Below are 24,000 nucleotides of genomic sequence, written 5' to 3'. Positions count from 1 at the left end.
AACTGAATGTATAATGTGATACGACATAAGTGTACATACAACAAACTATAAGACGATATAATCGTATGAAGAAATAATTATATAACGGATCACATATCCGGACAACTTTCAGAATAGAGATGAGAATTTTTCTTCTTATTTACCATAGACTTATTATTGTCTGATAGTATTTCAAATTTCTATTAATTTTTCCATTTATGAGTTATTTTGGATACAAATCTTTATTGTATAATAAAAGTACGAAATATATTAATATTCCATTTAAGATACTACATATACCTATATTACAAAATTAATTTTTAAGTTGTAAAGAAAAATAAATATAATCTTATGTTAAATTTATTATTAGCAATGTTATTTAAACAAAAATAAATATAGGAATAAAAGATACCTTTGATAATTCTTCCCTGTCATATAAAATATTGGATCATTGAATCAGCATAGTATATATCAATAAGTTTAACTCTCTGACTTTATAGAATCAGAATACATTTGTTACTGCATGATCATATTAAAATAGATAAAATAGATCATGTTTCAAATAGAAATTATATTAATACCGAATATATGTATAAAATATGTTATAGAATAGATCAAATAGTATACGCAAAAAATACAATGTCGTTATGTAATATACATTACATGTGTACATACACACGTACGAATATAAGTATCTGTTCTGCCGGAAATCAAGGCCATCAAGGTCGATACATACATATATATATATCACAAGGCAGGCACAACGCACAACTCATCAGTACTGCACGTCAGTGTGTCAATGTGCGTTAGGGGCAGTGGAATGTTCTTGTTTGTACGAACTATTTCTGAGTAATTATCTGAAGTGCGTATCATTCAACGTGAAACTTTACAACGTATCATACGTATTAACAATCTGTATATGATAATGAGGCGAATGCTTCTCGAACGGCGAAGCTCCGATTTGTGGTCGAGCCCTGAATAAACGAATATGACACTAATGTGTCGCAGGACATTGTGAAACGCGATGTTAAATTGCTAAAAAAAAAAGGTGGACATATGACAATTGGGCGTACTACGCTGTAACTTTGCGGAAAATTTCTTTATTAATAGATACAGCGTAACCTAAAAATATAGCAGGATGATGATTACGAATGCAAATCTAACGTTAAATTTGTCCCTTGTGCTGGACCGTGTTAAGTACAGATCTGTCGAGAAACAGATGTTGCCACAAATTTTTATCGGCAAAATGCCAACAAATAATGAACTAATGAAATCTGCTAACAAAATATGATGAGAGTGATAATATATTTCACTTGAACGATTATGAAATGACACGTCTCCTGTTCGGTTTCTACTGATATAAGTTGTCACAGATTAATTATAGGAGATTATACCAGCAGAATAACAATGCAAATGCAGCTGTAATTAATTTGCCATTTTGTCTCAGTATTCTGCTTGAATTTGCTAAGGAATTACTGCATGTGTGTGTGTGTGTGGCATACTGTTAACATTTTGCTTACTGGTGTTACACTCTCTGCATCAAAGTGAGATAGATATCTAATTAACTATTCAGAAGAAAAGAGAAGAGACAAAAAGTATTAGGGACACAGCTATAAAAAGATAGGGATCTATTATCCAGTAATTGTGTTGCGATGGAGCGTTGATCATTTTCACTTGTTTTGAAAGATATCATTTTCCATCGCTAACGATTGTTATAACAATCGTTGTAATAATCATAAAAGACTCATTATTAAAATTGCTACGATGACTGTGTACTATTTTACATTTTGCAGAGACTTTAGATAGATACCATACGCGCGTATCTTAATAAATTATATAAAATTGCATTTACTGATTAGGCAATTGTTAAATCGTTGCGTGATAATAAAAAGTCATAATCAAACATAATATAAGATCTGTTCGTAGAGATTAAAAAATGCTTTGTGAATAAACTCCACTTTATAAAAATTGGAATCAATGGACATGTTGCACGCGATAATGCGCGATACAGATCGATGTAAAGAGTGAAACCCCTCGCACAATGCCAGGCAACGGGCAAGAGGCACAGAATTTCCAACGTGACGGAAACTCTGTGTTTATTACCTGTGTCACTGTTTATTCTGCATTTATACATGATTTCTGATTTTTATTCTCCGTTCGTTCCTATTGCCTAAATTGCCTGTTGCCTGGCATTGTGCAAGGGGCTTTACTCTTTACATCGACCTGTATCACGCATTATCGCGTGCAACATGTCCATTGATTCCAATTTTTATAAAGTGCAGTTTATTCACAAAGCATTTTTTAATCTGTATAAACGGATCTTACATTATGTTTGATTATGACTTTTTATTATCGTGTAACGTCATTTTTTTTATCTAGTTCAATTTATGACGTATGTATACATGTGACTTTGTGAATATATTCGGTTGCGTTTTATATATAATTAATTAGAGGTGTATAAGAAACACACAAGAGACTCCAAAACTATTTGTTAACGATATTTTGGCAACAAAATTTTTAGTGTCTTTCGAGATAATTTTTTTTTAGCGAAATTAAACGAACGTTATCAATGATGCAACTTTTAATATAGCATATAGTTTTTTTATCTAGAAAAAATAATTTAAAAAAAAATTGTAATTCTTTTGAATGAAAAAGATTTCTTTTAATCATTGTTTTAGAAAATAGCCACATTATAATCACTAATAACCAAAGCTAAATGCTTGTTGCTTTACAAAATTGTTTTTTGGAATTAAAAAAGAATTTTTATCAAAATAAAGTTATCTGAGATAAATCAATATTCCTCTGAAATTAACACATTCTTTTTTGTATAAGTTCTTGATCATCTTTTTGTATAAATTCTTTTACTTTTCCATACACATAAAATGTTTCTGTAATTTGATTCGTCTGATAGAGAGGAATTGTTGTGAAAATAAAATTGACGAATTAAATTTCAAAAGATATACACCGAGAATACTCGAAATATATATATTTTGTAAAAACTAAGAAATAACTAGAAAATAAGTTTAAATACATTACCATCTTATTCTATTAATATATCAATTATTTTCCTTCACAGAATGCTGTCGAGGCAGTTTGCTCGTAATGTTCAACTGCGTGTAACAACGCGTTGCTTTACTCGTAGCAATGTTATACGAGAAACTAATAAAGACAAAATTCCTGCACAAAAAAGCAGTGAAACTGATGGTGTGATAGGTAAAGAACGAGTTTATATACAAATAGATAAAATAACTACTTTCTAAATGAATTAAATGTTTAATAAAATTGAACCGATTAATCTTATTTCTAGTTAAATTTACTTTCAAGACTTATTACTTAAAACATTATTAATAATTTGTAAATTCCTCCTTTTTTTTTGCGATTCAATTGTGAAAAAGCTACGATATTTTGTATATGTAACATACAAAAAAATTGAAATTACATAAAAATGCTTTTTTTTTTATATATGTACACGTTTTCGTTTTAGGATCACGCATGCATCGCGTAAGTGATTTTGACAAGAGAATGCTAGTTTGGGTAAAACGATATCCAAGCGTTGCAGATGTTCCTAAGGACGTTACGTAAGTGTTACTATCTACTATATTTATGTCATATGAGATCGTTCAACACAATAGGAAATATAAATTTAACACAAAAACATAAATTTGGATATATTTGAAATCAACTTTTTAGTAGCAATTTTAACATTGGTAATCTCAAAATTATAAGAAACTGACTTTTATCACGAGATGACTTTTTTACGTTATTTCTGATAAAATAAATACTAGACTTTAAAAATATATTTATAACAATTTTCACATATAAATATTTTCTTAAACAGAGAAGACTGTATACTTACCGCAAGAAATAAAGCACGAATCAAGACCTGCAATTATATGATTGCTTTTACCCTAATTGGTTGCCTAATCTCTGTAATACTTGGTAAAAGGGATGCTGCAAAAGGAGAAAATTTACTTAAACAACGAGAAGATTGGCTTCGGGACCGATTGGCAGAAGATAAAAATAAATAGATATGTAAATACTCAGGGAATGTAGAAGTCTTTAGGATATATTTTTTGAGAAGCCCAGACGGATATTATATTATCGATCCTCATTATTTTAAAACGATATTTGCACATGATATTTCTTATAAAACAATCAAATATTTAGTTTCGATCGCTTTAATGATTCGTACTTGTAATATACAAGGCTGTTAAAAACGACAATCTTTCATAATAACAAAGCAATAAAATACATTCTATATGTATGTACAGGTATTTACTCTGTAAAATTATGTATTTTATTTACATTTAGATCATCGATTTATATATACTGTACGTAACGAATGTCCGATTCTCATTAGATTTAGTAAGGATTTCAATTGCTTGTACAATATAAAATATCTAAATATACAGTCTCAATAATCTGTGTATTCTCAATTATCCTTGTATATAGCGAACAATTGCAATAAACTGTTATAAGAGGATCGGTATGTATTGTACATCACAAAATAACAATGATTCATGAAACGAACAACTTATTGCCGTTGACGTTTACAAAATTACTATGTATAGCTATATATCGTAACAATTCAAAAATAATAGCGTTCAAATAACCATATACCAATAGCTTCAGATTATTCGGAAGTTCTACGCGTCTATGTGCAGTGGTTTGTAGAATCCGCGGCACCTCTCGTAATAGACTTGTATCGTACGTTTCTTTACAATTTCCTCTATATTGAGCTCAGATTGTAACAGTCTCAATTTGTTCTGTTCTCTTCTTAAATTTTTTATTAACGACGGATCTCCGTCACCATTCTCTCTCAAATCTTTCAACCGCATCACCTTTTCCTTAGTGACGTTTACGCATCTTGCGATCGCTTGCGTTCTCTGCTTGTTTTCAGATTCTATCTGCTGAAACAAGTCTTTACACTGCGTGGCAAGATCCACTTGACCTTTGAAGGACTCGGTAGGAATTGTAGAATTCAGCATATAAATTATTTTGTCATCTATCTGTCGCATCTTTCTTAACGTATCCTGAAATAAATATTATGTATTTTTTTACCACTTTTGTATTTATGTAATTTCAATAAAATTACGTATTGATATTTTCAGAAAATAATATATGAAAATACATGTACAACTATGTATGGTACATTATATATTTGAGTTTTTTTAATATATTCCCATTGCACATTTAGCTAACCTCTCATGTACAACATGTTCCTAACCTCTCAATAAAGCGACACGAATGTAAATACGTCCGGAAAAAAGACGTGGCTTTAACAATACCGTTGAGATTCTACGCATCGCTAAGTCTTAAGCAATCTTTTTTGTAGAGCAGCCTACTTCTTTTGTATAATAACGAGACGTGAGACCGTAGCCACTAGCCGGCATCAATTTACAGAGAGTTTTAATGTCTTACTTTAAGATGACTTAACTATTGTTAAATATATACATATTTATTATGCTCGTATAACGCGATGCGCGAATGCACGAGTGTTACGTAAACTTTCTCGCTGTCGGAAATACCTGGAATTCTAAAAAATCGCTACACTCCACGCTCGCGGATGCCATTTTTTAGGTTGGGAAGTCGCAGTCACGGTTGTCGACGTCGGCCGTCGGCGCTGCCACCTCTGGGGAATCGCGTTTCTGTTGGCCACCGCGTCGACGACGACGCCGCCGCCGCCGCCATCGTTGCACGTCACTGACGTCACCTCGACCTCGACGGTCGGCGGTCGCCGGCGACGCGCTGCCGCCGCGCTCGGCTCGGCGTCGTTCTTGTCGCCGCTGACCTCGTAGCATTCCTCCTTTTTGACACAATCCTGCTGCTGCAGTTGCTGTTCCAGTTTCGGATTGTCGCTGGCCTGTAATTATGTTTTAATAAAATAAAATTAAGTTTTATTAAATGAATAAAAGAAATCAATTTTTCGCTGGGCGTTCGTATCTCTCTTTTTTTGTGCGACATATCGTACGTGTGTTTTGTTGTCATTTGCGCGAGCGTCGAACAGCACGAGCGTCGTCATATTATTATTTTTTCAAACGACTATTACGCGATAGTTTGCTGTAATTAATTTACCCATACGTTAAGGCCGGTTCTACAATCAGTCGTATATGTCAGAGTCGGATATCGTAACACGTAGCTGATGATCCAATGAGAGAAATTCATTTTCGAAAAAGAAATATTCTCATTGGACCATCGGTTGCGTTCTGAAATCCGACTCCGACGTACGAGACTGTAGAACCGGCTTAATTGATCGAATCGATAGCTATATGTGTTTATCGAAACAATTTTTCTATTGACTTACTTGTTTAAAGGAATTGAAGTGATATAAGGAATGGATAAAATGATGATAATAGCAAATAGAAATTATTATTTTGTATCTTCGAGCAGTCAAGCATTTCGTAATCAGGCGCCAATTTGACTCGCGTCGTGTCGCGCTGGTCGCGCGGCGTCACTGTAAAGTTGGCGCGGGCCGCGGGGGGGCGCGGCCTCACTCTCGTCTCGAATCTTTCGTCGCCGCGAAGGCGCGATCCGAACGCAACGCTCGCGTCGCTCGCGCATACAGGACGGACGGATCTATTTGTCGCGGCTCGTATAATCGGTAAGCTCCGTAAGCGCAATCATTTATGAGCTTCCGTATTCAACGGTGTCTTAGTATTTGGCACCCGCGCGACGTAGATTCGAAGCTCGATATACATTGCTTAAGATATTTCTCGCGCGATGCGTTCGTTCGGCCGAAATCTATCGCGCGGGATCACGGGAAAGATGGAGCATCGTGACGTCACTCCTCTAATCCCTCGTCGTCGCGAACGGAACGTCGCGGGTATAGGACGGGGCTATTCGTCTTGGCTCGTACATGATCGGTAAGCGCAATCGCTTATGAGCTTCCGTATTTAATGGTATCTTAATATTTGGCACCCGCGCGACGTAGATTCGAAGCTCGGTACGGTACACGGTACGTTGCTCAAAATATTTCACGAGATGCGTTTGATCGAATCTGTCGCGCGAACCAGTCAAGAGAGCGACGTTCATATTTTCCGGATATCGCGTTCCGCGAACATTTATTCTTATAAATTTAACCCGTACGCTTCATCTGCTTTATAACGTGCGAATCTAATCACCGCGGCGCCGGCGATTTGTCGCGAAATCATACGCATTTCCTGCGTCGATTTTCCGTCCGAATGTAATATAATACAGTTCGAGTCGTGCAAATGATCGACGTCGGGACGTCGGGAGTGCCGTATACGCGGCAATCATATATAATAGTGTTAATTATGTTATTGATAGTCCCTACTGTATTGTACTTGTACCGTTACTACGTTTACGCGAGCGTTCTGTAGTAACTTTACGATACGTCCTTCGCGTAAACGAGATTTTGTATAGTAACTTGCGATAATTTACTCCGCGTAAACGGGTGAATTATCGTAAGTTACCAACAGAAGTAACGCTCGCGTAAACGTATAGTATGTGTCTAAAGTCAGTGTTATCGAAAGCGATGTATCTCGGTATTCGTTTAAATTCCGCGCCGTATACCGAGAGCAGTTTGAATGGGACCGCGACGCGCGGCGCGCGGCGGCGCTCGCGGCGGCCGCGGCTCTCTCGGTAACGTGAGTAGTGGGGATGTAGTGGGGGTAGGGTACGGCGCGCGTTCGTTGTGCGCAGTCAGCGCGGAGTCAGCCCATCTCTATTCGTCCCTGCTACTCGGGGTTGCTGTTGCTGCAGCGCCGCGACCCGCGACCCGCGACTCCATTTCGTCATCGCCGTTCTCGGAGTAATACGCGTATTGTCCGGCGGTTCAGATTACTGTGATATGTGCGGATACGCGTGATATACATATGTGATACCGAATGTTTATTTAATGCGTGTGCTTCGCGGAATTTGTACGGTATCCGAGATGTATCTCGCAATCGATAACAGAGTGACGCGCCGCGTTCTTCGATAATATTATACATTCTTTCGGACAATTTCGCTTTTCTCAACCGTCAACTTTTGACTCGCGTCGTGTCGCGCACCGACTTCTGGTGTCTTGATATCGTGAGAGACAGACACGAATGTGATTGTTCATTAATCGCGGTTAACCATTTAATTGCAGTTAACCAAAATCGCTTCGCAAGCAGCAAGCGTATAGTGTCCTCGCGACGGTTGCTTCTGCCGAGTGAAGTTGGCCGCGCGATTTATGAAATTCTCTCTGCCATGTTAGCGTCTACGGGCAGACGGGCGTCGAGCGGATCGTTTAGTTTCGTTCGTATAGCCTCTTCGACGTAATTCTTCCGTCGTCGCGTAACAAAGTACGTGCCGCGTCGCGAGATTAAATACCGGGAGCGCCGTGCAAAGCGTCGCGCGATCGTAATAAGTGACGATATTTTCGCGTGTCGCGAACTGTCGCGAACGACGTGCGAGTCGTGAGTGAGTGCGCCGACGGAGATGCGACAACGCCGACGACAACGCCGAGGAAGCCTGGGAGGCGTCGGGCGACGGCGGAGCAACCGTGAGGTGAGTGTTATTCGTTTATTATTGATTCCGTCACTTTATTCGTTCATTACGCGCGATACTCATTGCCGGTCATTGTCAGTGGCCTATATATAGTTTACACCGATCTCTCGATACGCGTATCGAATAGTACATTTGAGCTGATCCAGCCAATAATCAAACTAATTTACTAGTTATTTACTATTTAATACGCGTATATCAAGTGATCGGTGAAAACTAGGCCAGTAAGTACGCGTTCGAGATTTACTCCGGCGTAATTTCGCAATTTCGGAATTCGATCTCCAGCATAAGCGAGAAGAGCTAGATGTTACGTCGCGAACGTCGCGTCTCTTATCTCTTTTATTCGCATAATCGTAATATTACTTGTGTACTTCGCGGATCAATTACGCGAATGAGTTAATGCGAAAATATGCAGTCGCGCGACGGCCGCGATTGTTTCTTGCGTCAGTATTTTAAAATCAAATACGTTTTAAAAATTTAACGGGCGCGATGTTTATTTCAAATATCGATTATCTTGCTTTAATGTAAAAATATTTTTATGTTACAGATCAACGCAGAGTTACAACTTACAATTCCGCTGTTGCGCATCGGCTATTAGAGATATTAGGCGCCGGCGGAGCAACATGTGGTAAATATAATTTATTTATACATATTACATCTTATATATATATATGGAGAAAGTTTATCTACTTTTCAACTGAATAGTCATTCAGAATATAAAAATTTTAGAAAAAATGAGTTTTAAAATCTTTTCTAATTATATAGAAGCTTGTATTCAATAGAGTATTCTCAAAAAACTACATGAATATTTCATTGATTTTGCTTAATGAATTAAAACATAATAGAATCCAATGTTTTGTGTTTAGTAATTATTTTTTGAAATAATAGTAAATTGGTATTAGTAAATTGATATATTGGTAAACAAGAGATACAATATGCAACATTTATCTAATATTTACAATTTTCGATTATTTTAAACATTATAACATAATATACTTGAAAATCATAGTTGATTTTCTTGATTCTTGTATTTATTTTTAAAACACATCGCATTATATATCATTTATGCTTTGTGCTTTATAAGTAATTAGTAACGATTTATTGAAAAATCTAAAATGAGATAGTATAATATATATTACACAAATGTGATAAACTAAAAAAGAAAAATATTCTCAAGAGTGTTTAATTTTTGGCTGATATCCTAAGTTTGTTAAATCCTTTGTCATAATTGCTACAGCTTCCGAAGAAATAGATTTAAGTGGTGCACGAGGTAGTCCTACATCAATGTCGGTAAGAAGAGCCATTGCTACTTTCATAGTCTGCACCCAATTACCTACAAATAATCATTTTTCGTAACTGCTTTCGCGTAAAGTGCTCCATCATACGTAAAAATAGTATTTACCATGTTTTGTTATAGCAACTACAGCACTTGAAAGCTTCTCTTGCATATCTTTAGCTTTTAATACATCTCCATTTTTGCAAACAGCAAGAAGATTCAATATAAATTCCGGAAACATGTTTATACCGGTTACTATGAATGAATCCATCCCCAATGCAGACGCGGCGTTTATTAACTAGAAAATCAGACCAGATCACGATATATTATATTTCTACATTACATTGGATACTAAAAGAACACAAACCAGGTAGAAAATAAGACAAAATATAGCCAGTAACTAATTGATATCTGGCCTAGTATCTAGTTACTAGCAATTTCTGATTTATTTTCTACACAAGAAGGGTCAGTTTCTTATGCTAAACCTTACGAGCTAACTATTATTTTATTACCTGATCATTGCCAAGGAAAATAACATATTTCTTATTATCGGCACGTAGTGCTTGTGCTCCTTCCTCTAAGTTGGCGCTAGTAAATTTTATACCCACGAACGAGGGTATTTTATCACCAATCGATTCAAGGAATTGTCCCATGTGTACTGCAAAATATTTATGCATGATATAATTATGGTGCAGCGATACGTGTATACATAACTTATCAATTATGCCAGTTGATTATATCCAGTATGCGTATATTGAAATGCCGAAAGGAGACTTACTGTTAACATTAGTTAACATAGGAATATGGTAGTATAGTAACGGTGTCTTTGGCGCTGCCTTGCCAACTATTTCCAAATATTCAATTAGTTGTTGTGGGGTAGTAGGCTTGAAGTACAATTCTGGTAAGCAGAGCATAGAATCCACGTTCAAACTATTTGCGTGCTTCGCCTATGAATTATTTCCACTTAGTTATTTAATCGCAGAATTGGAATTAATGGTTATTCCCCGCGTATGTTATAGCGAATTCGGTTGGACGCACCAGTGCGTCCTCAGTGCACATTAAGAGTGTATGTTCATTTTACTTTAAATATTAGAGTACAATGGCTTTAAATGTGCACCGAGTGCGCACTAATGCGTCCAACCGAATTTGCTATTAGTAATTACACCTACAAGTTCGATAACATCAGGAAGAGGAGCGCCTCCTACTTGAATCATCAGATGTTGCTTTGTTTTTTTCACTGCTTTTACCCAGGCTTCTGTAACAAGTTTCCTTTCGGCAACAGAAATTGACATTCCTTCACCACTTGTGCCATTAACTGCAAAAAAATACATGATATATAAAAAATTACTACTTTTATTTAAAATAATTGTTATATATTATATATCTTTTTTTTTTAAATAAATAAATTTTTGTATCTTTTGAAATGATTATTATGCAAAGTTTTTTTTGGCAAGAATTTAATAATAATAATAATAATAATAAATGTGGTTAAATATTATTTAAATAATTAAAATTGATTTTAAAAATAAATGAACTTACCAAGAATACCATTGATTCCTTTCTTTGCTAAATATGTTGCATATTGAGGTATAATGTTCAAATCAAGAGATCTATTAAATAAATATATTATCATTATAAGTGGTCATTAGAATTGAATTAGATGTATTAGAGTTTGTAGCTACAAGTTAATTACCCATCTCTATTGAAAGGAGTAAATACCGGTACAATAAGGCCTCTGTAGGTGTACAATAATCGCTGCAATTATAAAATTAATGTTATGAACAACTTTGTAATTTATTTTGTTTAGTTTTAAATTAACAATATATCTAGTGAATATATATATATATAGTATATATATATATATATATATATATATATAGTTATACATCTCTCTCGAGATTATTAATTTGATTTCTATATACATATACTTTTTTATTCCCTATTTAAATAATATATATATAATGTTGTATAATATTTAATATAAAAAAATTATGTGCCGCGACGTCCCAGATAAATTTTTATTTCTTGTTTAATGATTAGTTTTAAAAGAGGGACTGCAAAAAAATCGTCTTAAATATTAAATTCAAGTTTTTTTTTATTTTTACGTCTTATTTATTTAAAAAAAATAAAGACTATATGAAACAAAGGAAATCCTTCTATTTTAGTATTGTTGGAACTAAATAATTGTTTATTTTGGAATCTTAATTCTTATTTTCATTTTGAGAAATTAAGAATAAAAAGGGATTAGATTACACCAGAAAATGTAGAAGAAAAGTTCATCTATGGGAAGGATTTATTTATAAAAATAGCCGTGATACGCGTTTTTATATTAGGAAATAAATATTATTACAATTTGAATATTGATATATTAAGAATCTTTTTGTATAATTGTCACTGAAAATAATAACTGCCATTTTAATATGATGCGATAAGAGAATTTCTGGAACGTAACATGATTATATTATAGTTTAACTCAATAGCTATAGCTTTAACTCAAATGTCACTTGCCATATGATTTAAATTTATGGTAGCATGATCGATATCTACAAGTGTGATATATGTATATAGTATATAGCTCAATAATTTCAGTTGATCGCATTTTTTAGTAGAGCCATATGTATTTACTTATTTGTGTAATTATACACATAATTACATAATATTTAATGATTAGAAAACGAGTACGCAAAGATTACACATTAGTTAAATATTTATTATTTAATTATATTTATATGATGAGTATTGTGAATATCGTATACTTACGGACATTGTGTTGTGCGACGGTGAAATAAAACCTTACACGAGTGCAGCGATGTGAAACGCATGAATTATAAACAGTAACTAAATATACACTTTCTTGTCACGCGCTGATAAGATAGGTTGTTATTGTGAAACATTAAAGCCTGTTGTACAATAAGTCGTATGTCGATATCAGATGTCGCTAGTCGTTTGTCATATGTCGCATTTGTCAGATTTGAATAACTATTTTCTACAATTAAAAATTAAATCATTAATATATATTGAGCATAAACAATAATGGATAACTTTAGTAATTTATTCCAATTTATTATTAATGTGGATAAATTACACGAATCAGATAACTTTTACAAAGAAGACTTAAAAAATAACACAGAAAGATGTTAAATAAAATCTTAACCTTCAATGAATATTAGAGACCATTTGGTAGTCATCGAAAACTGCAGTTAACGTAATTTTGAACATAAATAATTATAAAGAATTTCACAAATTTTAAAATATTATCTGCCATATTCACATCATATAACATTTAAAAAATTTTTATACATTTTTTTTATGTATATTTTAGAAAATATTTTTTACTTTCGTATCGGTTTCATTATATAATATTTTTCTTGATGAATAATAATTTTATTATTCATGACGCAAACAAACTATAAAATAAAAATTGTAAGCTCTTATTATTATAATCGTAAAAATCATACATTTGTAAGTCGTAAAAAGATGGAAATTGACCATGTTCTGTTGCAATACCGACATCCGACTTATTATAACTTTTTACGATAAGCAAAAGTATAGTACGCAAGCGTTTGGCATCCGATACCGACATAGTACAACTTATTGTACAACGGACTTAAAGATGAGTACGCGCGTCAAAGATAAAAGCATTAAGTGTTAGAAAGCATTCAATTTGTTATTTAGAATATATCTATGAAAAAATTGTCAAAAAGAAACGAGGCAGTCGATCAAACATTCTTTCGTGGATCTCTGAGCCCGTAAACATTTGTCTTAATCAGGACCTTGATTTTATTGCCGCTTAGCTTTTCCTCTGATCCAAACTCCATTTTATGAATGTCACTAAAGAGCTTACTTGAGATTTCGATGTGTTCACTCTTGAGCAAATTATATATGTGTAATTATATCATCTTAATTATTAATTGGATAATATTATACAATGAGAAAAATAAATTTTAATCCCAAAAAATATTTAGTCCGATATACGTTCAACTAAACATTTTAGTTAGTTAACTAAACATTAGTTGAATTAATTAATTCTTGATTAAAGAAACTAAATAAATTGTTAAAACAACTAATGTTTAATTAATTAACTAAAATGTTTAGTTGAACGTATCGTACTAAATATTTTTTTGGATTAACAATTTTTTTTCTCAGTGTAATAAAACAGTATTCTTGATTTAATTTGCTTAAAACTATTATTTCATATATTACTTATATATTTCAATTTAAGATTTATTTGTTTATTTCATAGGAAAATATTTTTTTAGGTTTTAGATCTTAAAAATATATTCCTAAAATGTATAGACTATATATATATTTATTAAACTAATGATAAATTTAACGATTAGATTTGATTTTTATAAGTATTTATTTTTAGAAAACATTGTTACAACGTTTATGTTTATAATTAGATAATTTATTGGAAAACCAGAGATGATATAATACAATATACTACATAATACAATATGTTATACAAACGAGATAAGTTGGAAAAGGGAAATATTTTTAGTAATATTTAATTTTTAGTTGATATCCTAAGTTTGTTAAATCTTTCATCATAGTTGTTACAATCTCAGAAGAAATAGAATTAGGTGGTGTACGAGATAATCCTGCATCAATGTCAGTAAGAAGAGCCATTGCTATTTTTGTAGCTTGGATTCGATTACCTACAAATAACCGATTTTGACTAACAATGCGCTTTGTTAGATGTAAAAATAGTATTTACCATGTTTCATTATAGCAGCTACAGCCTAGAACTTGAAAGCTTTTCTTGCATATCTTTAGCTTTTAACATATCTCCATTCTTGCAAACAGCAAGAAGATCCAATACAAGTTCCGGAAATATGTTTAAGGTGCTTAATATGAAAGAATCCATTCCCAATGCATACGCGGCATTTATTAACTAAAAAATCATAAAATTATGCAATGACATGCATCTTTTCTTTACTTTATATTTACTTTATATGTCTCATGCAATGATAAAAGCAGACTACTACAAACCTTGTATTTGTTTAAATATTTGTTTTATCGTTTGATTATATTTGTGCTATGAATATGTCATGAGTGATGTCATATACTTACGGACATTGTGTTATGCAATAGGAACGTAAAACCTTATAAGTACAGCGACGTGAAATGAACTAAACAGCGACCAGTAAAATACACTTTCCTCGTCGAGTGCTGATAAGATAGATTACACCTTGTTTGTAAAACATTAATGGAGTAAGAATATGTACCAACGATAGAAGCATTAAATATCAGAAAACATTTCAAATTTTTTAGACAAATTAAAATGTGGTTGTTGCTGAAACGAATGTGTAATTAACATTCAGATTTTTTGTATTTTGTTACATACGTAAAATCGAATAAGTATTTCTGATAGAAAATAACGGTAAAAAAATTACAAGAATAAAATGAAATAGTAGATTTTGACGATGACACACGTAATTAACCGCAAATAATAATAATTCTTAATTTTTATTTTAAATTTTTAGATTTTAATTAGTTCTATTTTTTTGTGAAATGTATGATTAGCGCTTCATCAGAAAAATATTGTTGTCAGATAAACATTTATTTGATAAAGCACTAATCATACATTTCACGAAAAAAATAAAACTGATTAAAATCTAAAAGTTCACTCAAATTAAAAGTGTTTAGTCAGAAACAGATAAAACTAACTATATCTTAATATAAATTTCGCGTGATTAAAAAAATGTAATTAATTCGATTGTAACCAATTTAAAAGACAAATCTTCCGTTTATTCAGGTACCATAAATTTATACAAAAGCACATATCTTTTACATTTAAATTTGCATGGATATGTGAGGAGAGGTGGAGAGTAAAATGACAATAATTACAATTATTTATAAAAATGCTCTTTATGCTTATATATTTACATGTAGATCCTTTTTCTCAACAATGTCAATAGTATTAATATATTGTTGTAATGGTAAATTCGCTATAAGTCCAAGATGGTCGCATGCTTTTTTTTAAATTTAACGGGTATTACATGCTTCTCTTTGTTCCTCGAAACGAGAATGGAGGCTACTCGAGTTACATAATAACGCCAAAGAGAATTCTATTAATGTTAGCGGCTACTCGTATAATGCTCGTTCTTTTTTTTATTTTGCAATAATTGTCATTTAAATGTGACGAAATGCTACGGCATATTGTACGCGTACTAGGAAAGAAGTTTTCTGCTTTAGCGGTAACAGCTTTTTTTTTACGTTTTGTCTTACAAATCTTTCATTGTCCATCTTAACTCTTCAAGCATCGCGGCTTAATAGCGATTGTGATGCATGGAATACAATGGCACGTTGCTCGATAATATCTCACAATAAAATTCACAAAAAATCTTTTTTATCTTGACCAATCTGTATCTGAGAAACTCTACGGAAAGTATAATTTTACGAGAAGGTACAACAATAATATATTTCCGGAAATTTATACATTAACTGGAAGTTAAACAGAAAATGTCACAGATATTAGTGACGAAATTATAATATGGCATTAAACGGATTAAGATTGAAATTTTTGAACAATCAATTGGAATTCAAAATGAACGTTCTGAAAGTACGTTAAACGAGCAGAGAGAGGAGCGCTCTGTTCTGCATTTTTTCGTGCCGTTTCCAAGACGATAAATTAATTATTGTAAATAGTTATAAACTTGTACGCTAAAAATCATTGAACGAGATGAAGTTTTAGAGAAGTATAGGCAAGAAACGAGTACGATTAACCTGGTTCCCTTCTCTCTGATAACTATATATATATAGTCATTATTATTCGGCGATTTAACTAATTGCTGCATAGTTCGTTATAACTTGCATATATAATTTTCTTTCGACGGTCATAGCGATATACTTTGCGATACTGACGATGAACCGGGGAAAGCCGTTAACGAGATACGCGGGCAGCGACCGCTTGCAAGATAAATGCGTTACGTATGTGATATAAAGTTCATAATTACGCAAAACGAGATGTCTCGTGTCGCGTTTGATCAGAGATCGATACACCGTGCGAAGTCGGTGCCAGCCCGATTGCGCGCGGCCAGTATATACATCTCTTTATTAATCAATTATAAATGTTAATTAATCAATTCATCTCCCTCTCTCTCTCTTTTTAATCTTTCTATTTTACTAACTATCGCAATTTTTCATGATTAAGCATAATAGTCTTCCGTTTTTTTCCCTTTCTTTGACTCGGAAACATGTCACGCATACAAAAATGCCGCTCGACGGCCCTTCAAGAATAACGCATATGTTTGTATATACGATCATATTTATATGTATTATGCGCGTTTTTTTTATTATAACGTAACAGCTACCGAAGAATCACGGATATGTACACAATTAGGGATATGCCCGGCCGCTGCGTTAAGCTCATTTTAGACGATAATTCGCGTCAGATTTTAGAATAGAATTCTCTTTGTAACTTTGTATGTCGTGTATTTTAACGTTCAATTTATATTTTGTATGCGTATATGTATATTCTGATTCTCCAAAAGTGTATCTTGTATTACGCGGGGCGTCAGACTATAAATAGAATTCTATCCTGAATTTTGACGTGAATTGTAGATCGTTAAAGTGAGCTCCAGCATCCATTCATTCGGCCTTTCGCTAGCTCGATATCTTCGAGGTTAATCTTTCGTTCGGTTTCTATCATCCTGCCCATCTCTCGTTCTTTGCGCTTCTTCCTTTCTCCTACTTTCTTCGTGCGGTCCGCGCTCTCGACCGACGAAGAAAGCAAGGAGCCTTTAATACTGGTACCGTTTACATTTAGGATCGGCTCCTGGGAGCTCGCTCGGTATAGTGTCCTTAATCAGAGTGGTCCCAAAAATATTAAGAAGTAATCGTTTCGCGTGTGCGCGCCGCTTTTAATACAGATAGCCATTTTTTAAATGCGCCTACCGAGTTTTTTTTAAGTCAGCCTCGAAGAAAGGGGATGACGCACGAAGGATTGATATATCGTCAAGCATGTAGTACGCCGTCGAACATGTTAGTGAAACAACATCGCGTTTTATGCATCGATATAAGTTTTTATTTTTTGCTTTATCTTACGCGGGGAAAAAAATATTTTATTTATTATTTCAGAATAAATTTATCCGAAGCTAAATAATAAATAATGATAATAAATGATAATAGGTAATAAAATATATTTTATGCGTGTTGATGACAGCTATTAACGAAATGATTAAACTAAGTAATTTGGAATAAATAGCGTATTGGTATCATACGCGTTTATGCGATTTTTCGAATTTAATAGAGATAATCTAATCTCTTGCATATAATTTAATAACTTACATAATAATTCATAACAAAACATCGAGGTTTGCGCGGGTCGTTTTAGTATCGAACTGAAGTCAAAATCACATAACGGAGTGAATTCATGATCGTCATTTAATTTAACTGGGAGGATTAAAATCGTGATTTTACGAGGAACAATGTTGTCCGCCGACGGCGTCCGTGCTTTCGGAGGGAATTTGGCAAATTACAGCTCGTTGCGACATTCGGTGGCGGCACAACAACGAATGGTTACAACCGTTGCAATCGTGATGCAACGTTTGATACAGACACTGCCCTTTTACAATCGATGATTCTCTTGATACGGGGGTTTAGTCGGAGGTCCAAGGAGCGTCGAATATTAATTATAGTAATTAATTAACGTTATTAGTAGCCATTGTTCGTTACTGCTATGTACATAATGTTCCTTGAGGATGCTGCTACACTGTTGGAAAATTTGTGTTAAATATAACATAAATCGCATGTCTCAAACGGTCCACTCAAATTTTTGTGTTAATTTAACACAATATGGATGTGTTATAGTAACACTGATACTATGTTAAAATATTTCAACAGAAAAGAAAGGTAATTTTCATCGTAATTTGAGGTTAATTATGTGTATAACAATTAACATAAGTTTTATGTTGAAGTTAAGATTGTAAAATAAAATCAACATTTTTTCTGTAAATTTTTATTTTCACTTCTGTTATTGAGTAAAATCGACATTCTTTTTCTGTAAATTTTAACACATTTAATAAATACGTTCAAATTGTGTTACTTAACATATTCTTTAAATTATTTTAATAATTTTTTACATTTTAAATTTGTTAAGTTCAATTAACATAGCAGGCATATGTTAAATCTACACATGTATGTGTTGATTATTTTACACAAAAATTTTAACAAGGACCTTTTTTAACAAATCTACAAAAAATTTTCCAACAATGTACATATTAGGTAAATACTGTTGCAGTGTACCGAAATGTACTTTGATCTCTCGCTTCTATTATTTAGTATACGTTACACGCGGTGATGAGAGTATGTTTGGGCGATTGCCAAGAGTTGTTGCGCGATTTCACGATTTATTAGTCTTCCGTTGTTAACATTTGAGATATTTTCATGTATCGCAGCTACTCACGTGTGTAAGAAGATCGGAAAGTAGGAAAAAGAAGAGAGATGATATAGATAAATTTCCGTAATGCAGAATTTTCTGCAGAAGAAGAAAAGAAGAAATTACAACGGAAAAGAGAAATTGTGATATGTTGATTGAAAGGTACTTCCATAAATGCAAAAACATTGTAGGCAATGAAAAATATATTTGAAGAAAAAGACGTATGATCACCTTACCGCTGGCAATATTGTCAAATGCGGCGCGTTGGTAGATATAGCGATCGTAAATTAGATGTTGGCCAGCACGTATCTGCGAAAGTGTTTTACAACGATTGTGATCTAACGATATTATAAGTACAGTTGGTTTAGATCTTGTTTCTCTTTAGTGATCTACAAATTGGACCAATCAGATTTTTCTTTTTCTTTTCACGGCTAGCAAATAGGACAATTGCTTTCGAACTGTGCTGATCTATGCCTCTCTTTGTCGACAGAAATTACTCTATCGAATGTATGATGTGTAATATTTTTTATTTCATTCTCTTTTTACTCACTCAGGGATATGTGTACGAATGTAATTGGGCTGTGTATTTGTTTCTCATTTCTTGTCTCGTTTGTCTGCCTCGCTCGTTTGGTCTCTGCGGATATGTGATTACGTATTTTCGAAGAGATGGAGGATAAGAAAGGAAGTGGTATCGAAAAATATACAGAGTCTCCAGTGAGGTCGCGAAGCACGATATGGGGAAGGATATGACTAATACATCTCATATATATATATATTTTTTTATAGCATTAAAAAATCTCGGCGTTTCCGTGTCGTACAATTGTACTGATTCACTTTAAAGAGTCAGTCTGCGGGGCCGTCTCGAAAAAATATAAAATATTTAGAGCGATTCGGACGTGGAAGACGGGGCAAGGCTATCTCGCGACCTCACTGTTTTGCGACGTCAGATTCCGTATTGTTGCTCATTAGTCAATTAATTAACATTATTAGCGAAATTATTTTTCCATAAAATTAGGCTGCCGGCCCTCGAGTGTACGACGAAGCTCGTCGACGCGCGAATGCCTTTTGTCATGTGAAAAAATAATTAAATTAGAGCGATAGCACGTTCGGACGCGGTTTTTTTTCCACTCCATCGACACTCCTTGGTCTCGTATTTATAATCTACGTATATACATACGCTCGCTAAAACAGTCAGGAGAGAGGAACGGTAATCGAGAATGCAACACCGATCTACCCTCTAGCGTTAACAATATATATTAGTAAATACCATCTTTAAGTAGCAACTCCCAATATACATTACGATGATCTCTCTCATTGGATTCTATACTCAGATTCCTTATCACATGGTCGACTAGACGCAGAAAGAAATTATTAACATTAATATAGAGTGAACAAACGAAGTGCGATAACAGCGATATATAACTTTATTACAGAGTTCGCGCGCGAAAGCGTATCGATGGAAAAACCTCAGGTACGACGTAAATGATAAAGATGATGCTTATTACGAATGACGAGAAGTCACGTGAAGCTGCGGAATTTCTTTTGGAGATGCGGTATGTCGATTAGACAGAGGCGGTATCCGATATACATATTTCAAACGGAAACACGTTCAAATAGGGAAGCACTTCCGATCTAAACGTTATGAATGTGTCGCGGATCTAGAATCACTTAGAATCGTCGTTTGGCAAAATGTTTAGAGATCGCCCGGTGTGATCTCCTTCCTTCCTTCGTTGTACAAAAATAATAAAATCAGGCGCGACGCGTGGCATTTAATTCTTTGTATTTTCGACGCGCCAGCGCGTCTCCGTCGAACGCGATAGTTACGGATCGTATCGATCCGCGTCTGATACGAATTTACTGCCACGTAACGAAATTCAGTATGATGCTTGGCTTTTGTGCGAACTTAAGGGGACTCAAGAATCGTCGCTTTGCCACTTAATGATTGTACTACGTCGTTACTTCAGATATGCTATTTATACTCTTTTAAAACTCTTGAAAAATCTTTGTAAATGGCGGCGTAATAATCTCCATCTCGGTATCGTCCGATTTTGTTTTGGGAAAAATTCAATTCGCCGAAGGTGCTTTCTGCAGCGCGCGATGGCGATTTCGTTCATTCGATATTTCGCTCAACTATCACGGAGATAATCGCGTACGTGATCAAGTTTAAGAATGTCGCGTTGTTTTCCAGACGCATTGATGTTTTTCAAAAAATCATTCTGTTTTTTCCTAAAGAGACTGATTTTTCCTTTTTTTTTTCCTATTGCAGAGATATTTTTTCTCGCGTAACGTCACCGCATGATCAATGATAAAAACACGCTGTCTGATATTTCTTTCCATCTTCTGCCTGATATTTTTTTTAGTATCGCAATGGGATATTTAATTATTCTGATCGTACCGTGCATTTTATCATTTGACTTAAAGACTTACGGATTTTAACTTCTTCGGGCGTACGCTTGTATTATGTAAATTTGCAACAAAGTGAAATTTTTCGATCCTCAAGCTCTTCTTTCAATTTGAGATCACATCTCGACAGGATCGTCGACATGGGAAACGCTTCGCAAGATCAGAACTAAATTCTGATCACGGTAATTGAACTACGAACTTACAGATGACTTTTCCGAGTGGCGAAGATCGATGATATCGACGTCGCCCTTGACTGCCACTATGACTTCCAGCTCATTAGTTTTCTGATTGAGGCCCTCTTCAGATGAATAGCGGCATTGAATAGATCGGATTCGCGCTCTTCCCCGTCGGAGTGAACCTCTCGTCTACGAGGCATTAGCCGATATCTCATGCCTCTAGAAGTGGGGTCTGACAGTGCTTCCGAAACAGGCACCTTTTCTTTGCTGGATCCTGGCAGGGATACGGATCTGCCCACAGAAAATCCCTTGCTGAGTCCGAGTCGATCGAGGGTCGCGGGCAACAAGTTCCGTCTCGGAATCGCTTGTTCTCTTTCTCTGAGAATAAACCTGCCGAGAGTCTTCCACAAAGCCTGCGTGGTGTAAACGTTCTCGTCGTCGTTCAATATTCTCAGTTGACGATTTCCCATTCCGCCGCCCCATTCCAGCTCCTCGACCAGAACGAACTTAGCCGGGTTCTCCATTCTTCTGGCCTTTATCAGAGCATGCGCCAGCACGTCCTGCGCCGAGCTGCTTATCGGCACGCGTAGAATCGCATAAGGGATCTCCGGTGAGACGTTATAGATGCAGACCAAAAAGGTGTCCGCCTCGTCCCATGTGTGGGTGGATTGGTCCCTCGTGTTGGAGTCGTTGAACTTCGAGTGGCCGGCCGTGCTCCTGATAGAGGCGAGCCACGCTCTACTGCTCGGATCGTCGCCTACTCGCTTCAGCAGGAAACGACCGTCTCCTTTCCACTGGGCCTGTGCCTGAAGAGGATGTTCCGTAGGGTCCAGCACGCGTTGAGTCGGTAACTCTTCCCTGTCCTTTTTCTCCCATCCACGGTACACTTCCTCCACCAAGATGTACTCATCTACGTGTTCCGGCGATATCTGGGCCTTTTGCAACGCCTGTAGCATCACTTCTTGCGTAGTACTCTCCTGGGTGACCTTTAGGATGGTACCCGGCTCCTCCGGGATCACGTGGACCATTAAAAAAAACATTCGTCTTTTCAAGGTGACTCCACCCAAAGATCCGGGATCGACGGTGCTCAGTTTCTCGGGCTCTTTGCTTGACGAGAGACGCTTGGACGACTCCTTATGATCGCGGCAGCAGGTGTTGTAGTCCAAGCTTTCCTCCTCCAAGCGAGAATAAATAAAGAGCGTGGAAAGGGCTAGCGGCCTGTTTTTGCAGGATCGTAATCGTACGTGTCGGTAGCCGGGCCGTAGACACTTGAGCGGTATTACGCGTTGCGCGATCACGTGATGAGAGCTTGCCTCGATAACGCCGAAACGCAGGAAGGCGAGATCCTTGAACATCACTTGGAAGCAAAACTTCTCGTTCCAGATGGGATTCAACGCATTGTTCTGGATCACTTTCGTTTTGTGCTTCGCGCAGTCGATCGGTATACCGACCAACTCGACCTCGACGTATGTGCTGGCGACGAAGTTCGTAACCGAGACGTATTGTCCTGAGGTTATTGTGAGACTTAAATGCGCAGAATGCAGCCCATCGAACTCCTTCTCCCAAGGGTTGAATCGCCTGTCAAAACATATTTACGATTGTTTAAGAAGATTTTTCGAGATAACGTACGATCGTTCAGAAATAATTTAACTATTTCTTTTCAAAATATGAAAACATTTTCTTATATAGCAAAGATAAACTTTATAATATAACATAGATCAAAAGAGATCATTTTGCAACTACTGCTTATGATTTATAAATTAATCGATTTTTTAAATGAACGTATACTACATAAATAATTATATTATTATTGCCGCATTTTAGTAAATTTGTAAGAAATAACAGAGTATAAATTCACCTGTACATCATATGTCCCTTGTCCCACATTACCGAGGGTTTCCTAACGTATCCGCACTGACCATTTTGCTCGAACATGGCTGAGTTCAGATTTAATCCCGCGTCATCGGTCTGATAGTTTAACGCAACCATTTGGATTCCGAAAGCCCAAAATATTACAGGATTGAAATTTGTGGAATCAATACGCATCCCTGCGGGATATGTTCGAATGAGTTGAGTCTCTGCATGGGAGAGCACGTGTATCGCCTGTTTTCTACAGATCTTTTTCGCCGAGCTCTCATTCAGAGACGAACATTGGAAGCAGGCCGGCATTCCACGAGTGGATCTAATAACATTACAAGCAAAAAAATAGATACCATCTTTTTTATTTGCAAAGCCAATATATTCGTCGATTGATGCCGATTGTGAAATATAATAAGGTTTGCCGAAATAAGGTT

General features: G+C 35.2%; 4 protein-coding genes and 1 long non-coding RNA gene across 11 annotated transcripts in view; 2 read left to right on the top strand and 3 right to left on the bottom strand.

Moving 5' to 3' along the window:
• The first annotated feature begins 683 nt into the window (after nt 1–683).
• Nucleotides 684–4,402, top strand: LOC143900120 (UPF0389 protein CG9231). Of its 2 annotated transcripts, none has more exons than XM_077411110.1 (4): nt 684–841; nt 3,056–3,192; nt 3,464–3,557; nt 3,818–4,402. In XM_077411110.1, exons 2-4 carry the CDS (start codon nt 3,057–3,059, stop codon nt 4,005–4,007), a joined length of 420 nt encoding a protein of 139 aa, XP_077267236.1. In that variant the 5' UTR covers nt 684–841; nt 3,056; the 3' UTR covers nt 4,008–4,402. The 2 variants fall into 2 exon arrangements, with proteins under 2 accessions (XP_077267236.1, XP_077267234.1); XM_077411108.1 differs by lacking the exon at nt 684–841 and adding an exon at nt 863–1,400.
• On the bottom strand, nt 4,065–5,682 carry Ccdc58 (Coiled-coil domain-containing 58). 3 transcript variants are annotated; one of them, XM_077411111.1, is made up of 2 exons: nt 5,508–5,682; nt 4,065–5,012 (listed from the first exon to the last, which is right to left on the bottom strand). In XM_077411111.1, exons 1-2 carry the CDS (start codon nt 5,550–5,552, stop codon nt 4,626–4,628), a joined length of 432 nt encoding a protein of 143 aa, XP_077267237.1. In that variant the 5' UTR covers nt 5,553–5,682; the 3' UTR covers nt 4,065–4,625. The 3 variants fall into 3 exon arrangements, with proteins under 3 accessions (XP_077267237.1, XP_077267238.1, XP_077267239.1); XM_077411112.1 differs by lacking the exon at nt 5,508–5,682 and adding an exon at nt 5,182–5,494; XM_077411113.1 differs by lacking the exon at nt 5,508–5,682 and adding an exon at nt 5,207–5,494.
• Nucleotides 5,683–7,194: 1,512 nt separating this feature from the next.
• Nucleotides 7,195–24,000, top strand: part of LOC143900123 (uncharacterized) — a 140,593-nt gene continuing 123,787 nt past the window's right edge. Inside the window, exons 1-2 of the long non-coding RNA XR_013257714.1 lie at nt 7,195–8,472; nt 9,017–9,097. This is a non-coding gene — a long non-coding RNA (uncharacterized LOC143900123). The remainder of the gene's footprint in view (nt 8,473–9,016; nt 9,098–24,000) is intronic.
• On the bottom strand, nt 9,485–12,635 carry LOC143900118 (N-acetylneuraminate lyase). The gene is made up of 8 exons (XM_077411106.1): nt 12,506–12,635; nt 11,439–11,500; nt 11,285–11,355; nt 10,915–11,060; nt 10,524–10,692; nt 10,258–10,403; nt 9,872–10,043; nt 9,485–9,802 (listed from the first exon to the last, which is right to left on the bottom strand). The coding sequence occupies exons 1-8, from the start codon at nt 12,509–12,511 to the stop codon at nt 9,642–9,644; spliced, it is 933 nt and encodes a 310-aa protein (XP_077267232.1). The 5' UTR covers nt 12,512–12,635; the 3' UTR covers nt 9,485–9,641.
• The window catches only part of LOC143900109 (1-phosphatidylinositol 4,5-bisphosphate phosphodiesterase epsilon-1), a 118,014-nt gene continuing 109,611 nt past the window's right edge, over nt 15,598–24,000 (bottom strand). For all 4 annotated transcript variants that reach the window (XM_077411092.1, XM_077411091.1, XM_077411093.1 and 1 more), the window contains 2 exons: nt 23,565–23,888; nt 15,598–23,284 (listed from right to left, as the gene is read on the bottom strand). In XM_077411092.1, coding sequence (XP_077267218.1) covers nt 21,790–23,284; nt 23,565–23,888 — 1,819 coding nt within the window. In that variant the 3' untranslated portion in view covers nt 15,598–21,789. The remainder of the gene's footprint in view (nt 23,285–23,564; nt 23,889–24,000) is intronic.

This window comes from Temnothorax americanus, unplaced genomic scaffold, assembly GCF_048541705.1.
Source record: "Temnothorax americanus isolate GAGA-0224 unplaced genomic scaffold, ASM4854170v1 Scaffold3, whole genome shotgun sequence".
NCBI classification, from domain to species: Eukaryota; Metazoa; Arthropoda; class Insecta; order Hymenoptera; family Formicidae; genus Temnothorax; species Temnothorax americanus.
Note: the sequence above shows the minus strand (reverse complement) of the source record. Positions and strands in the feature narration are given on the sequence as shown.

Bases quoted from the DNA above. Each gene is read 5' to 3' on its own strand.
- Ccdc58 (XM_077411111.1), bottom strand. From the start codon at position 5,552: ATGGCATCCGCGAGCGTGGAGTGTAGCGATTTTTTAGAATTCCAG. The intron at 5,013-5,507 runs GTATTTCCGACA...TATTTATTTCAG, and splicing joins GCGATTTTTTAGAATTCCAG to GATACGTTAAGAAAGATGCG.
- LOC143900118 (XM_077411106.1), bottom strand. The intron at 11,061-11,284 runs GTAAGTTCATTT...ATTTTTTTGCAG, and splicing joins AGGAATCAATGGTATTCTTG to TTAATGGCACAAGTGGTGAA. The intron at 10,693-10,914 runs GTAGGTGTAATT...AATAATTCATAG, and splicing joins TTCCTGATGTTATCGAACTT to GCGAAGCACGCAAATAGTTT.
- LOC143900120 (XM_077411108.1), top strand. The intron at 3,193-3,463 runs GTAAAGAACGAG...TTTTCGTTTTAG, and splicing joins TGAAACTGATGGTGTGATAG to GATCACGCATGCATCGCGTA. The intron at 3,558-3,817 runs GTAAGTGTTACT...TTTCTTAAACAG, and splicing joins GATGTTCCTAAGGACGTTAC to AGAAGACTGTATACTTACCG.